The following is a 13,390-nucleotide window of genomic DNA, read 5'->3' on the forward strand; positions in this document are numbered from 1 at the left end:
GGGGCAGTTGGAGGCGTGGAGTACAATTCAATATCCAGGTGGAGTCGCCTAACGTCAGTCACCCCGGCCTCCTCCCCGAGATTCTGGGGCAGATCGGAAGAATGAACCCCGAGCTGACCATTGAGGCAGGTTAGCCGACCGGACCAGCCCCAACAGGAAAATCTGGCGATGGGTTCTAGAAACTTGCTGAATCTGGTATCTGCAGGCTCACTTTACTCTTCTGGGATATCCATATGGTAGACCCTACTCAGACAGCATCTCTAACCCCTTTGGGGTTTTAGCTCTTCGCTCAGTTTGCAATACGAGTGCCATTTTCTATAGCATGGCAATTGTTAAAAAACACAGCCTGCGATCACCCCAGCCACATGGTACTTGCATACTCGACACTTCTATATTTATCCCCTTGTCAGCTACTTGCTGTTAAAAGACATAATAACGTCCCTTCTTTTGAAGCAACCTCCACGCCTAACGAATTTCGTGAAGTGAGTGATACCAACCCCTTGGTTCCTCAATTTCCATAGGTTTTGAGCTTCTCGACATTCCCGGAAGTGTTCCATGAACTCGTCGGAGGAGTACACTTTGTCCCGTAGAATATAAGTATTAGACCGAACCCCTTGATGACCTAACATGCCAGCTCAGCTGATAAGTGGCCTAAATTAGCGCATAGTAACACCAATACATCATAATACCCTTAGCCAGGTGACGATCCTATTTGGCTCTTGCATGAGATAGAAAACAAAGTACGATATTTACCAGTAGCTTGCATATGCTGCAATGCTGAGGTGCGGTGGCAAATGCAAGACCCTGCATATGTAGCTAGAATTCTACTCCGTACATAGCAGAAAGATTGAGCATGCATTAGTAAATTTGCACATTGAGAATCATGGGAAATGACATTCCTGTTTAACCACAGCTTTCCTAGAGGAGGAATTGTTCAGCCAATTTAAATGGCAGTACTACGTATGTGCCACTCGAAGCCAAAATGGGTAAATCTTGGATAATTTCAAACTCAAATTTCTGGAAGATTGTTGACTGACACATTTACTCCGATCACATTGTTACTGTGCGGCGCATCGCTTTGGTCACGAGTATATGTACTGCACTCGCCCAATCAAGAAAGGGTCTCATCCTTATTCCGTTCCTTTTTCTTAGAGCCTTCCTCGCCGCTCCCTGTCTGAAAATGGAGGGCCCCGATTTGGGCTCTTCAAAGTATGCTTGCAAGAGTATCAGCTCTTTAGGGAATTACAGTACCATCTATACGGGCTTGGTCGTCGATGACGTGCTAGATTCGTCTATTTTGAAAGGGAAACTTACCGAGCTGGTTGGATTATGGCCAATACTTGGCGGTGGTTTGATCAAAGATGTGAGTCCGTCTCCCCATTACTACGGCCTGCTTATATATCTCCCCTAAGACAAAACCATGGTCCTTCACCTGTGGCTCTACGGTCGATTATGCCAGCAGGGCTATTGACCAACCACTGGCTACCCATCTTCCAATTTATCACGAACAGCATAGAAAAGAGCCGAGCATCATGGAAAGCTCTGAACTATCCGCAGTTGATGAACAATTTATATTCAATGTCTCTTCCAATCCCGTGAATAGTTTCCGCCTTCGTGTTACTCTCCTACAGGATGCTACTTTGCTCTGTTTTGGAATATCACACCATATATGCGACGGCAATGATTGTTGGGAAGTGGTCAAAGCATTTTGTGACCTATTGTCTAATAGGCCAATTTCTTCATTTGCTCTTCCGCCTGACACTGGGGGTGTTCGAATGTCTGATCTGGTGAAAGTCAAAAATGAGTGTTCCGAAGCCGAATCGATTCTCCACTACCAAAGACATGCGCAGCATTATGACAATGGAATATTCAATCTGGCAGTGACTGTGTGGCGCGTGCTGCTGACAATTCTTGCTGTGAAGTTCGGATTCCTTGCGGAGCTCGCAGCCAAGTTTATCTATATTCCAGGCGCATGGGTTGACGAACTGCGGGTCAAATCACAGGCGGAGCTGAAAGACTGCTCTCCTGATATTCAACTCACACGAAACGATGTTATCGCTGCATGGTATCTGAAATCCGTCTATTCCCCTCAACCAACAACCATGTCCGCTGATCCAGTGGACTACTTTGGGATTATCAACCTTCGCCGCTTTATTGAGCCCCCAAAGTCCGGAACATACTACATTCGTTGTAGTATTGGCGCCTTTCGGTGTTTTTTCTCTGTTCAGCAGCTGAAAGAAGAGTCGGTTGCTGAGATTGCACGGAATATACGTCTCGCAACACTGCAATATACATCCACCGAATCCGTCCGCCAGGGTCTTCGATTCTCAGAAGATCATGCATCCAAATCTCTCACTTTAGCGCTGCGTGGCACTATGAGCCTAGGGGTTGCTGTGGTATCTCACTGGACAACATTCGATTATGTTGGCCTTGATTTCTCCGGCGCCAGCCTTAATGGAAAAAAAGCGTCAGTCATATTTGTCAACCCCATGGTTGTAAACAACTGGCACCTCACGATAGCACCTGTGGCTATCGTCATGAAGAACGGGTCTGGAGGCTACTGGATGCGCGCTACGAATACATCAACTGGCTGGGAATGGTTCGGCCAATCTAACAGCATGGAAAGTCTGCTTCCTACCTAGTGATCGGAGGTTTGTCTTGGTTGTTTGCAAATCATAGTTCTACTAGCATGTTTTCTTTCATCTGAAATGCTCCAAATGAGAAAATTGCCGTGTAGCCTGTTGAAGCCTGAGGCAACCACATCAAACATCCCTCTCTCTCTCTCCAGTGTTTCCTTTCTCTCCGGATCATTTTCATTGCAAATGAATACATTTCCCCTACCGCGGCTATGTTGCCCCCGAAATGTTGCTACATGAATAATAACAATCAAGCTTTTCCTGCAGGGCGCAGCTATACAGGATTGTGGGGACCGATCCAAGACATCTAAACCCTCATCGACTGGTGGATGGTGAATCTCGGAGCATTGTAGGGTCAGTCAAGGATGATCCGCTAAGCTGATGAGAGGACTGCCCGCTACCTTTCCGAAAATGAGGCTTGTTTGGCCCCAACACAGCCGGGGGCCATCGCAAATTGTGATTTAACAGTTAAGTCGAAGGTATGCTCCATTTAACCCAGAGTTCTTCAACGGCCCGTGTGGTCCTGTGAAATGACAAGCTTGTAGGAGAGTGATGCCTCAAACATCTCTCTCTCCTTCATGGTTCGCAAGAGGAGCATTTGATTAACGGGGAGGGACATATCCCGCTGGACAGTGAGTGTCAGACAAACTTTCGCAGGTCTGCCTTGCCATCAATATTGACAAGCTTCTCATTGCAGGCATCCTTCCATCGTGGACCAAAAGACATACCAACTGGTCAGCGAATGCGATACCCCGGACTGTGAAGCGGCAGATAACGATCCACAGGGTTCTCCAACCCCGACCACTGCCGACCAAGAAGAAATAGATTACCGGGTTGCTACTTTGCACATTGGGAGTGGCACTGGCGCTACTCGCCCATGTTATTCTCACGGTCAAATTGGCGCTTCTGGTGGCTATGGATGGGGTTCCTCGTCGGCCGTTATCTACGAAGGCACATGCCACCAGGCAATCAAATCGCGACCGGCCTCCATATTCTTATCAACATCATTGTGTTGACTTTGGCCACCACAAGCAGCTACGGCAATCAAGTCCTGGCAGCACCGTCGCGCGCAAGAATCAATGTTGCCCACGCTCAACGGGTGTGGGTATCGATCGGGTCCTCCAGTTTTACGAACGTCTGGTATGCGCTCATGTGGCGCAAGACACTATGGCTCTTGGTTCTTGGGATCATTCGTTATACCATACCCAGTTTTACCCAATGGGTTATCTGGGAGTTATTGCTACAGTGTTGGCTGTGAACGTGCCCAGGCTGTCATCACGGTAGTCTATGTGGTCTCCAACAACACTCTCACTCGAATGTGCCGCTGAATACGACGGTTTCGGCGTTCGAGTCTCATTTCCCCTGGAGAACAACGCTCAACATACTACCTTTCTGTGCCATACCGGTACAGTGTGCCATTTCTCGTGCTATCCACTCTTGCCCATGGCTCACTGTGGTCGTGGCGATTCTTGATGTTTCGGAGGTTCAAATCGGCCGCCATGCCGATTGCAATGAACTCCAGCGCGGTCATCAGTGCAGCTTGCCATCCACCCTCAGACGATGTTGATGCCGCGGAGAAGCCTGTGATGTGGGGACAGGCTGAAACGGAAATTGCGAGTCTTCGTACGTTCCTTGGGCTGGTGTCGCGGAGATCGAGACAAGATGCTGCCGTACTACCTTCACGTCGAAAGACGTTGCCGAGCCAAGTCCTCAATTTGTGTACTACAAGAATATAAGAAGAGGAAGTCAATGCACTTTTGTCCCCTTCAAATTATTACAGAATCTGATATGCTTTATTGTCGGAGTTCACTACCAAGTCCGCATGGCCCCTTGAGAGACCAACACCCGAAGCTGATAAAGAGGCAAATCCAGAGTCTCATCACTCTCCAGGATAGACTGTGTTGCCCTGTCGTCGGATTTCGTCCATGATCTCCATCATATACAGTGTTTCGGCCCACGGCATAATCCTGCTCTCCTTCCGGCCTTCAAGGATATCAAGTGCCGTTCGTTCCGCCTCATGGACAAAGCCACGGCCCAGGGTTGGAAACTCATATTTCTTCCCTTGACACATCTCCCTCGGGAAAAACGCACGATCTGGATTCCCTTCTTGCTTGCTCCACACAGTAAAGGATTCCGGCGCAGATGGCGTCCTCCCTTCAATCTCAACATACCCATCGGTCCCGTGTACAACAGCAAACACTTCACCAGGAGCACCGAGAGCTTTAGTTGTTGAAGTGACAATACCCTGCTTTCCAGTTTTGGGATACCGCAGAATTGTACTGGTGGTCACTTCAACTCCTTCCTCGTGTGTTTGTGCGGCCATAATTCGCGGCATCTCTGCTTGATCAGGTGTACTCCCTCCCAGGGCCATTCTCGCCCAAGTAAGCGAATAAACCCCAATATCCAGCAATGACCCCGCTCCCAATTCAAGGTTGCGGTATCGGGAGGTTGGTGGAAGTGAGGCGATATCAACACCAGACGCAAAATCCGAGAACACCCGGAAGACATCCCCAATGACCATTTCTTCGTGGAGCAATCGCTTGAGCTCGGTAAAAAGTGGTCGATGCCGGAGCCACATTGCCTCTGCGACATAGACATTCTTTTCGCGGGCGGCATTGAATATCTCCTTCGCTTGTTTGGCATTCAGGGTAAAGGATTTCTCGCACAAGACATTCTTGCCTGCAGAGATTGCCTCCATGCAATCGCGATAATGAAACCCGTGGGGAGTTCCGATATATACGATATCAACTTCCGAATCGCGGTAGACTTCTTCATAAGAGCTATAGACCTTTGGGTTCTGTTTCGGGCAGTATGTTCTCGCAAATTCTTGGCCCTTTTCAATACTTGAAGTGCCAATAGCTTGGATAACATGCTCTACTTTGCCCTCTGGCCAGTCGAGAACCAGGTCTTCCACAAACCATTGGGATATCATTCCGGTAGCTTATGAGAGGTGTTAGTTTACATCCACAATCAACACCGAGAACCCTCGGAAATGAACCCAGAACTTACTAATGATACCCCAACGAACCTTGGGTAAGCAAGACATGATGTATATGTCTTTAGCAGCGGAATGTTGCAAGAAAGAATGTCTAATATATTGTAGAAGACGGAAAGAGATGCGATTTGCCACGATGTTCTGGGGTTCGTAGACAGCTCTTTTATTGGAATTCAGCACTACATCTGGAAATCAAAACCCGAACCCCTCCTATGATTTAAACTAATACGTGGAGCTCCCAGAAAGAACGAGTTCGTCTCTTGCCCGAACTCCCGTGAACCCCTCATGTTGTCTGAAGCCTCGGGAACCAAAATCCGCATGAGAAACGGACAATAACCGATAAACAATGACATCAAATTGTTCTTGTTCTCATTTACTTCACTACTTTATTTTATCGCTACTTATGTTGTATGGTTATGGGGAGAGTACTATTTATGCACTGTAGATTTTAGGTTAGGACAAATTGGCATTCTTTTGGGTCTATTTCAACAGCACTAGGCACCTCTTGGATCGCGCATCAAATATAAGAGAAAAGACAAAAGACCAGTAAATGACTACCCATACTTACCACTAGAGATTAACTGATCTCTACATCTCACCAGGGAACCAAGACTCGACCCCAAGCTTAATGATAAAAGCCCCTTTAACAATTACCTCGGGCGGCGCATCAAGCATCCACCTCCAGAGATCCTCCAGAGCCTCCTGATCACGCTTCTTCTCCTTAGGGTTAACAGCATAAAGCTTATACATATCAAGGTTGTTGGGCTTCCGAATCCACATGACACGGACTGGTGAGGCAGGAAGATCTAAAGTGCGCGAAGTATTCCCGTGGATCTCCCAGCTCTTAGAGAACTGTCTCCACTGTGGGCGGAACATCTCGAATGTATCTTTCCACTCGGGATCGATATTACTATCCGCAAGAAGAGCACACATGCTCCAAACTAAGTGGGTCGCGCTGACATACTTCTCGAGGTAACCGACAAGACCGGGCTGAACCCCGTTCTCTCGGTGGATCTGGAAACGGAACTGGTTAAGAGTCGTCTCAGGTGCAGGGTCTGGGAAGTAGCAAAGGAGATTACCAGGGGGAGACCCTGTACGGTACATCTGACGGTACATGTCCTCTTCGGGCTCGAAGGCTTCCGCTGCCTCGAGTGGGAAACGCTCATTGGGAGCCTTGTCCTTGCCGGACTTCCAGAACTTCATGGTTGCAAGTTGTATGGCACTGTTGAGTTGTTAGTAATTGTTAGGATGTATGAGAAGAATGCTGGTAAGTACGATAGTCGGAATTGGGGTTGATGAGGTATAATCTTCGAGGCGAACAGGACGCTTTATATAGTCAGGACAGACTATATACATACTTTGGCTCCTTATGTCTGAACGTTTTACTTCGTCCCAATAATTGTCTTTGTCGTCTTTGTATCTAGACTTTTGAGCACAATACCTTTGTACACGAGGAGTTTTCCTCTTTGTTTATAACGAGCAAGCATACCAAGCCTTTTGAAATGGGCAACAAAGAGCCTCTTTGTATGTCATGCTAGCGTGGTTTATATGTGCCGGTGGGCTGTACTACAGAAACAGAGAAGGCACTGCCGCTAACAATGACATGTACTATGCCTAGTACCATAGAAATCCCCAGGTTTTGGACTCTCTTTCTACTTTAACCGGCTAAAAGCAGAAGTCATACTATATATCCACACATTTGGAGTATAAACCATCTTAGGGAACCTAGTTCTACAATGGTATCTCCTTTCCATTGTACTGATTTAGACCTTGCACGTTTTCCCACCCAGGTAAATGGATGTTGGAAAAGCGACCATTGCCATCCTGACCAGTCTTGTAAAAGATATATAAGACAGAGCTCACACCGACGCCGAAGATCAGTCTCCAGCCACTAGAATCTGGTCATTAGTTTATTCCAAAAACTGTGGAATTCACCCACTTACGCCAGGGCTGACGCAGAATACTATAAATCCTTCATTTTCTAGTTCACTGACATAGACCAACGTAAGCATGTTCAATGCAGCCTTGGTGATCTTATAGGAAGGAACAGTCACAACGCGCTTGCTGTGTTGCAGAGATATAGAACCCAGAGTAGTGGAGCTGCAGAATATGTTAACGGTTATATCCTAATGAGATCCATCCAGGAAATGACTGACATGCCCAGTGTTCATCTCCTTTCCTAATGGTCTTCGGATTATAGAAGTTCCAGTTATTCCTTCCGAAGTTCCAAGGTTTCCATCTATGAAATCTTGGTTCGCCCCACTATGCCCCACCGTACCGGCCTGAAGCGGGGCTAGCGGAAAGACATTCACCGTTTCTATCAACATCTCGTTCCTTTATGTTAGTTCTAAGTGTTTCCAAGTGTCTTGTCTCATAATTTCTCACGATATTTATTAGCCCTTCATTTCACTCACAATGCAGCCGTTTCAGCTCACCCTCTCCAACAATGGCACCGTGACAGGTCTCCAATCTATCCCACCATTATCGGCACTGTCTGCTGATAACCGTCCCTTGATTGTTGGACTCCACGGCGGAGGCTATGATAGTCAATATTTCGATGCCACTCCCAAGTATTCTGCCTCCTTGGCGAGTATTGCATTCGGGGTGCCTTTTGTGTCCATCGATCGTCCTTCTTATGGAGGAACCAGCTCGATTCTGCCCATTCCAGAGGGATCTGACTTCCCCCAAGAGACTGGTATCTGGTTGCACCGCTACATCCTGCCGGAAATTTGGACCGAGATTGGCGTACCCAACAAATGCAACTGTGTCGTCCTCTTTTGCCATAGCCTAGGGGGCATGGGAGGGATAGTCGCCGCAGCTTTGCACGCTCAAGACGATACACCGTTATACCCACTTGGTGGTATGATTTCAAGTGGCTTGGGCAACAATCAGCCTGAATCGATGAAGAATTTTACCCCATCTTTCTTGCCTGTTGATGCCGAGCACGGATTATTTCCTGTGAATGACAAAGATGCTGTGATGTTCAAACCAGGGACTGTTTCCCCAGAGGTTTTGGAGCAAAGTGAACGCCTCAATGCCGTGTCTCCATATGCGGAAACTCCTCACTTTGCACCTGTGTGGCTCCCCGAATGGAAAGAGAAGTGGGCGGCGCATGTGTTAGTGCCCGTGATGTTTGCTCTTGTGGAGGATGATCCCTTTTTTGTTAGTTCGGAGGAAGAACTTGAGGCCTGCGCGCAGGCGTTCAAGAATAGTCCTCGTGTTGATAAGAGTTTGATTAGAAGTGCGCCTCATTGCATCGAGCTAAGCCACTGGTCGCAAGGGTGGTATGCTCGAGGCTTTGGTTTCGCGCTGGAATGTTCTGCCAGTTTGGCGAATGACGGGACATCCTAGCCAGGGTGCTTGAAGAGGGGCGGGCGGTCTAATAGCCTAGCACGATCTACGCACACCACCTTCCCTGTCAACCATTTCCTTCGTAGCGTCTCTCTTCATTTGCATTTTACTTGAGGTCTGTGCTGGTTTTGTGGATGACTAGATATGTTTCTGAATAATTCTTATATACAGACATGCCTCAGAACGTCACACAAGTAACATTTATCATGTTGAAAATCCTAGTTAATTCCTATTAACACTGCCCTTTTCCATTATGCAACGCTAACCCTAATTGGGGTTTTGCAATGCAGATCCTAGGCATGCAGGATCTGCACCCAGACTCCTGCTAGAAGAAGCCTGGATTCCTTGGCTATATGCAGGTTGGTCATGACATTGCTGTCTTCAGTACGGAGTATACATGTCATTATCTCACTGCATCAGCGCCTAGGCATTTCAATTGAGCCTGCTTTCAGTCAGTTTTTGCTTCTTCTTGTTGTTGTTGATTCTCACCGCTTCCTGTTGATTCTTTCTAATCTGTCATCTGTATTCAACATATCATTCTCGCCCACCCTGCCACTTCCTCTGTGGGTAGTTCTCGCCCCTATCTACCAGCTCGACTGCATTATCCTTATGCCCGTCAGCAGTCGTAAATGTATCCTTACGTGTGACAGACTTCTGGGTCCTATTGCTGCCCGAAAGGGGAGTATTGTTGTAATTGTAATTGTAAGAGGGATTGGTGCTACCGAATATTGTGGGGAGGACTCGGCGGAGGGTGGAAAGTAGGGCGGGCATGTAGCAGCACATAATCGGAACGTTACACTCGATCACACTGTACGTTGCTACCATGACGTTGTTGTCTTGTATACGCTGGTTAGCTCGAGCTCGAAATTAAAGTAAACGCTGAGAAGGGTAGGGCTCGGCCTTGTATGTCATGTTTGACGTCGTAGAGTACTTCAGCAGACCCGAGAACCGGACAATACTAATAACTGTGATACTATCGACGGCAAGACTCTTGTCACGGACCGGCCACTGGCAGAGCGTAGCCGTGGCATTTTGGGACTCTGAAGATAGTGAGTTGTCTAGGTCAGAGAATAGTACGAGGGTTAGAATCCTAGGGCATACGAAGTCCTTCAATCACGGTGCAGGCCCTCAGTGAGCAAGCCTCGACATTGGCCACCAATGTATTGTCAGCGCATATGCACTCGGCGTCCGTCGCGGTACAGCTTGAATCCTTGAGACTCTTGGCGAGACAGTTGGCCTGGCGGTCATTATCAGCCGTGTCTTGTTTTCGCCATCGAGCACTTTCATACCGCGCATTCTGGCATGTTCTGGGCGCCAGCGCTGGCCGCGAAGGCCGCGAAGGCAAACGTTAGCCATGTTGCCAACCGCATTGTGACTCCTCCGTCACTCGATTGGAAGTTCTGTAATGAATACACGCACACAGACACCGGAGGAAAGCAGAGGGAATAAGGACTCGAATAAGTGCCTGGGATCCCGTCTCTTTGCTATATGTACGTCTATCTGTTTCCAACAGCAGAGGAGGATTCGACGGCGGCTTCACGTTAGAACTTGGTCTTAACCACCGTTTAGCCTCAGGTTTGAATGGCCAGCCACTGAATCTTTACAATTTCTTTTCTTTTCTTTCTTTTCTTTGGGGGGTGGGGTTGGGGGGGGGGGGGGATATTCTAGCCATCCTGCCCTCGGATAGGTAAAATTGGAATCCACCTGGACAGGCTCACGTATGACAGCTAGCGGCCCGTGTGTGGGCCGTTTCTCCGACTCCCCGGCAACTCCAAGGAATGGGTAATTTTACGTTAAAGGGCTTAGTGCTCCTATTTCAGCGAATAGGAAGGTTAACCGTGAACTGGGACCAGAGCTAGCCAAAGAGGAAGACCGGAGACCGTTAGCCTAGCCCTAACCTTCCAAGAATGGAAGTAAGCAGACTACTTACCTAGGTAGGTACTATCAAAAGTACCTTACTGCTGTTGACCAGGCTAATACAAATAGTGCTAGTGTCGGCACTTGGCAGGTGCCGAAAACAGGGAATCATCCTCCATCCCTAACGAAAGCAATCACTCTGAATATTAATTCCTTCTCCACATAAGATGGAACAATAATACCAGTCAGTCATCCATGCCTGCCCACTCACTGATACCAGGCCCGCTTTCCAGCCGTGTCCCCCCTACCGCTAATGTATACTAACGTGTTGGAGTGGGGATTGGAAGCCAACAGCGAGCCGTGTAAGAGGATCACAAGGATCGCACGATGCACTCACGCCTCTTCACGCATGGGACACGGTCCACCATCAGGTGTGTCTTACTTCTCCTAGCCCTGATGGGCCAGTATCCCCCACCCTGACTACGAGACCAGTATGGTGCTGCTGTTGAAGGATCCAAAAAGCCTTCCGGGCGATCCTAATCAGCCTAATGAGCCCAATGAGCCCAATGAGCATGTAGATAATTGCGCGCACTCGTTGGCCCCCTGCACAATGATACTACCCCACCATACGCTACAGACCCGGCGGAGAGAAAGAGACACCGTACGTAATCTGGCCTGCTTGGTCTGCTCGCCGCCGTCCCTGCATACCGTCGCACTGGCAGTCACAGTCGCACCCCTTCACCTCGTCCCACAGCTCCAGCAAAATGCCCGGCTTCGCAACCTATCTACTCGGCGCTCTCAGCGCGATCGTAATCGCCCGCCTTGTCCTCTCACTCGTCAAACGCCCCTCGCTGCCCCTACCACCAGGACCCAAACCCGCCCTTCTAATTGGAAATATTCACCAGCTGCCCAAGAGCCTCCAGTGGCTGGAGCTCTACCACTGGAGCAAGAAATATGGCCCCGTCATGCACCTCAGCATGGGCGGGCAGCCTCTCATCATCCTCTCCACCCACCAGGCCGCACACGATCTCCTCAACCGCCGCAGCTCGCGATACTCAGACCGCCCACGCATGGTCATGGCCGGCGAGCTGGTCACTAAGGGCATGCACATACTCCTCCGACCATACAACGACCAGTACAGGCTCCACCAGAAGATGGAGGCCCCACTCCTAAACCTACGCGCCTCGAGCAAGTACCGCGCGCTACAGGACCTCGAGTCGCAGCAACTGCTATGGGACGTGCTGAGCGAGTGGGACGAGTTCGGCGAGAAGGGCGTAGACTTCCACCACCACTTCGAGCGCGCAATGGCTAGCACCATCTACTGTCTGAACTACGGCTACCGGCTACAAACAGGATACGAGAAGGAGTTGATGGATGGGAAGCGTGTGCAGGCGGAGTTCGCGCGCACCGGGCAGGTGGGCGCGTACATTGTCGACTCGTTCCCGTCGCTGAATTACCTGCCTAGATTTCTGGCGCCGTGGAAGAAGGAGGGCGAAGAGCTGTTTGAGCTGGAGCGCCAGCTGCATGTTGGGAACTTGAAGAAGGGGCTGAGTAACCGCACGTGGAACTGGGCGAAGCATATGAAAGACTCGCCGGAGGCTGCAGGAATGCCAGAGATTGAGCTCGCTTTTAATCTGGGGATTCTTGCTGATGCTGGTTTAGATACTTCAACTGTTGCGCTGGACTGGTTTATCGTTGCTTGGATTACGTCGGGCTCGCGTGGCTGGGTGAAGAAGGCGCAACAGCTGCTGGACGAGGTTGTCGGTAAGAACCGCCTACCTAGCTTTGAAGACCGCCCCAAACTGGCCTATATCGACGCTATTGGTGAGTTTCACTTTTGATTCGAATAATGGACAAGATCTGACAGTATATGACATGACAGCCAGCGAGACCCTCCGCTGGCGCCCTGTCGTTGTTCAGGGCGTGCCACACTTCACCAAGGTTGAGGACGAGTACATGGGGTACCACATCCCCGCCAACTCAACTGTCCTTCCCAACGCATTTGCCATCACCCGCGATGAGGCTGTCTTCGGCGAGGACGTCGACAACTTCATCCCGGAGCGGTGGCTCGCCGAGGAATCCGACAAGGAGCACATCGACATCTGTGGCTTTAACACGTCTGCCCTCAAGGACCTACCGCATACGGGCTTCGGGTTCGGGCGCAGAGTCTGTACGGGCCGTCTCATCGCGCGCAATCAGCTGTTCATCCAGATGGCGCGAGTGCTGTGGTCATTTGATGTCGAGGCTGGCGTCGTGGACGAGGCCACGGGCGCAAGACACAAGGTCCATGATATGGACTGTACGGAGGGCTTTATCACCCAGCCCAAGCCGTTTAGGTCTGTGATGCGTCCGAGGGGGGAGTGGGTGCGTGATGCGATCCTGAAGGCGGGCACCACGCATAACCTGGATCACTCGGCCATTTTGGAGGCGGCAAAGATTGAAAAGACCTGAGAATGGATAATTTTCCTTTTTCCTTCCATGGTGTATGTTTACACAGCGGTCTAAAATAACAAGTTAAGCCCATGGTTCTCCCTGGATTTGGCTCATGCTA

General features: G+C 49.4%; 7 protein-coding genes across 7 annotated transcripts; 4 read left to right on the forward strand and 3 right to left on the reverse strand.

Moving 5' to 3' along the window:
• Positions 1 to 1,180: 1,180 nt before the first annotated feature.
• N7519_011336 (uncharacterized protein) lies at positions 1,181 to 3,894 on the forward strand (the record flags this gene model as incomplete). Its single annotated transcript, XM_057298109.1, has 4 exons — positions 1,181 to 1,363; positions 1,413 to 2,599; positions 3,334 to 3,567; positions 3,588 to 3,894. 4 exons carry the CDS (start codon positions 1,181 to 1,183, stop codon positions 3,892 to 3,894), a joined length of 1,911 nt encoding a protein of 636 aa, XP_057145991.1.
• A 29-nt stretch (positions 3,895 to 3,923) lies between these two features.
• N7519_011337 (uncharacterized protein) lies at positions 3,924 to 4,372 on the forward strand (the record flags this gene model as incomplete). The annotated part of the gene is given in 2 exon segments (XM_057298110.1): positions 3,924 to 4,030; positions 4,048 to 4,372. The coding sequence occupies 2 exon segments, from the start codon at positions 3,924 to 3,926 to the stop codon at positions 4,370 to 4,372; spliced, it is 432 nt and encodes a 143-aa protein (XP_057145992.1).
• A 143-nt stretch (positions 4,373 to 4,515) lies between these two features.
• On the reverse strand, positions 4,516 to 5,682 carry N7519_011338 (Gfo/Idh/MocA family protein; the record flags this gene model as incomplete). The annotated part of the gene is made up of 2 exons (XM_057298111.1): positions 4,516 to 5,576; positions 5,646 to 5,682. 2 exons carry the CDS (start codon positions 5,680 to 5,682, stop codon positions 4,516 to 4,518), a joined length of 1,098 nt encoding a protein of 365 aa, XP_057145993.1.
• A 537-nt stretch (positions 5,683 to 6,219) lies between these two features.
• Positions 6,220 to 6,834, reverse strand: N7519_011339 (uncharacterized protein; the record flags this gene model as incomplete). Its single annotated transcript, XM_057298112.1, has 1 exon — positions 6,220 to 6,834. One exon carries the CDS (start codon positions 6,832 to 6,834, stop codon positions 6,220 to 6,222), a length of 615 nt encoding a protein of 204 aa, XP_057145994.1.
• Positions 6,835 to 8,046: 1,212 nt separating this feature from the next.
• On the forward strand, positions 8,047 to 8,982 carry N7519_011340 (uncharacterized protein; the record flags this gene model as incomplete). Its single annotated transcript, XM_057298113.1, has 1 exon — positions 8,047 to 8,982. The coding sequence occupies one exon, from the start codon at positions 8,047 to 8,049 to the stop codon at positions 8,980 to 8,982; it is 936 nt and encodes a 311-aa protein (XP_057145995.1).
• An 867-nt stretch (positions 8,983 to 9,849) lies between these two features.
• N7519_011341 (CFEM domain-containing protein) lies at positions 9,850 to 10,352 on the reverse strand (the record flags this gene model as incomplete). The annotated part of the gene is made up of 3 exons (XM_057298114.1): positions 9,850 to 10,022; positions 10,084 to 10,219; positions 10,272 to 10,352. The coding sequence occupies 3 exons, from the start codon at positions 10,350 to 10,352 to the stop codon at positions 9,850 to 9,852; spliced, it is 390 nt and encodes a 129-aa protein (XP_057145996.1).
• Positions 10,353 to 11,603: 1,251 nt separating this feature from the next.
• Positions 11,604 to 13,290, forward strand: N7519_011342 (cytochrome P450; the record flags this gene model as incomplete). The annotated part of the gene is made up of 2 exons (XM_057298115.1): positions 11,604 to 12,663; positions 12,722 to 13,290. The coding sequence occupies 2 exons, from the start codon at positions 11,604 to 11,606 to the stop codon at positions 13,288 to 13,290; spliced, it is 1,629 nt and encodes a 542-aa protein (XP_057145997.1).
• Positions 13,291 to 13,390: the final 100 nt, after the last annotated feature.

This window comes from Penicillium mononematosum (assembly GCF_028829835.1).
Source record: "Penicillium mononematosum strain IBT 11891 chromosome Unknown utg000005l:1.0-9366267.0:1.0-9372171.0, whole genome shotgun sequence".
Lineage (NCBI taxonomy): Eukaryota > Fungi > Ascomycota > Eurotiomycetes > Eurotiales > Aspergillaceae > Penicillium > Penicillium mononematosum.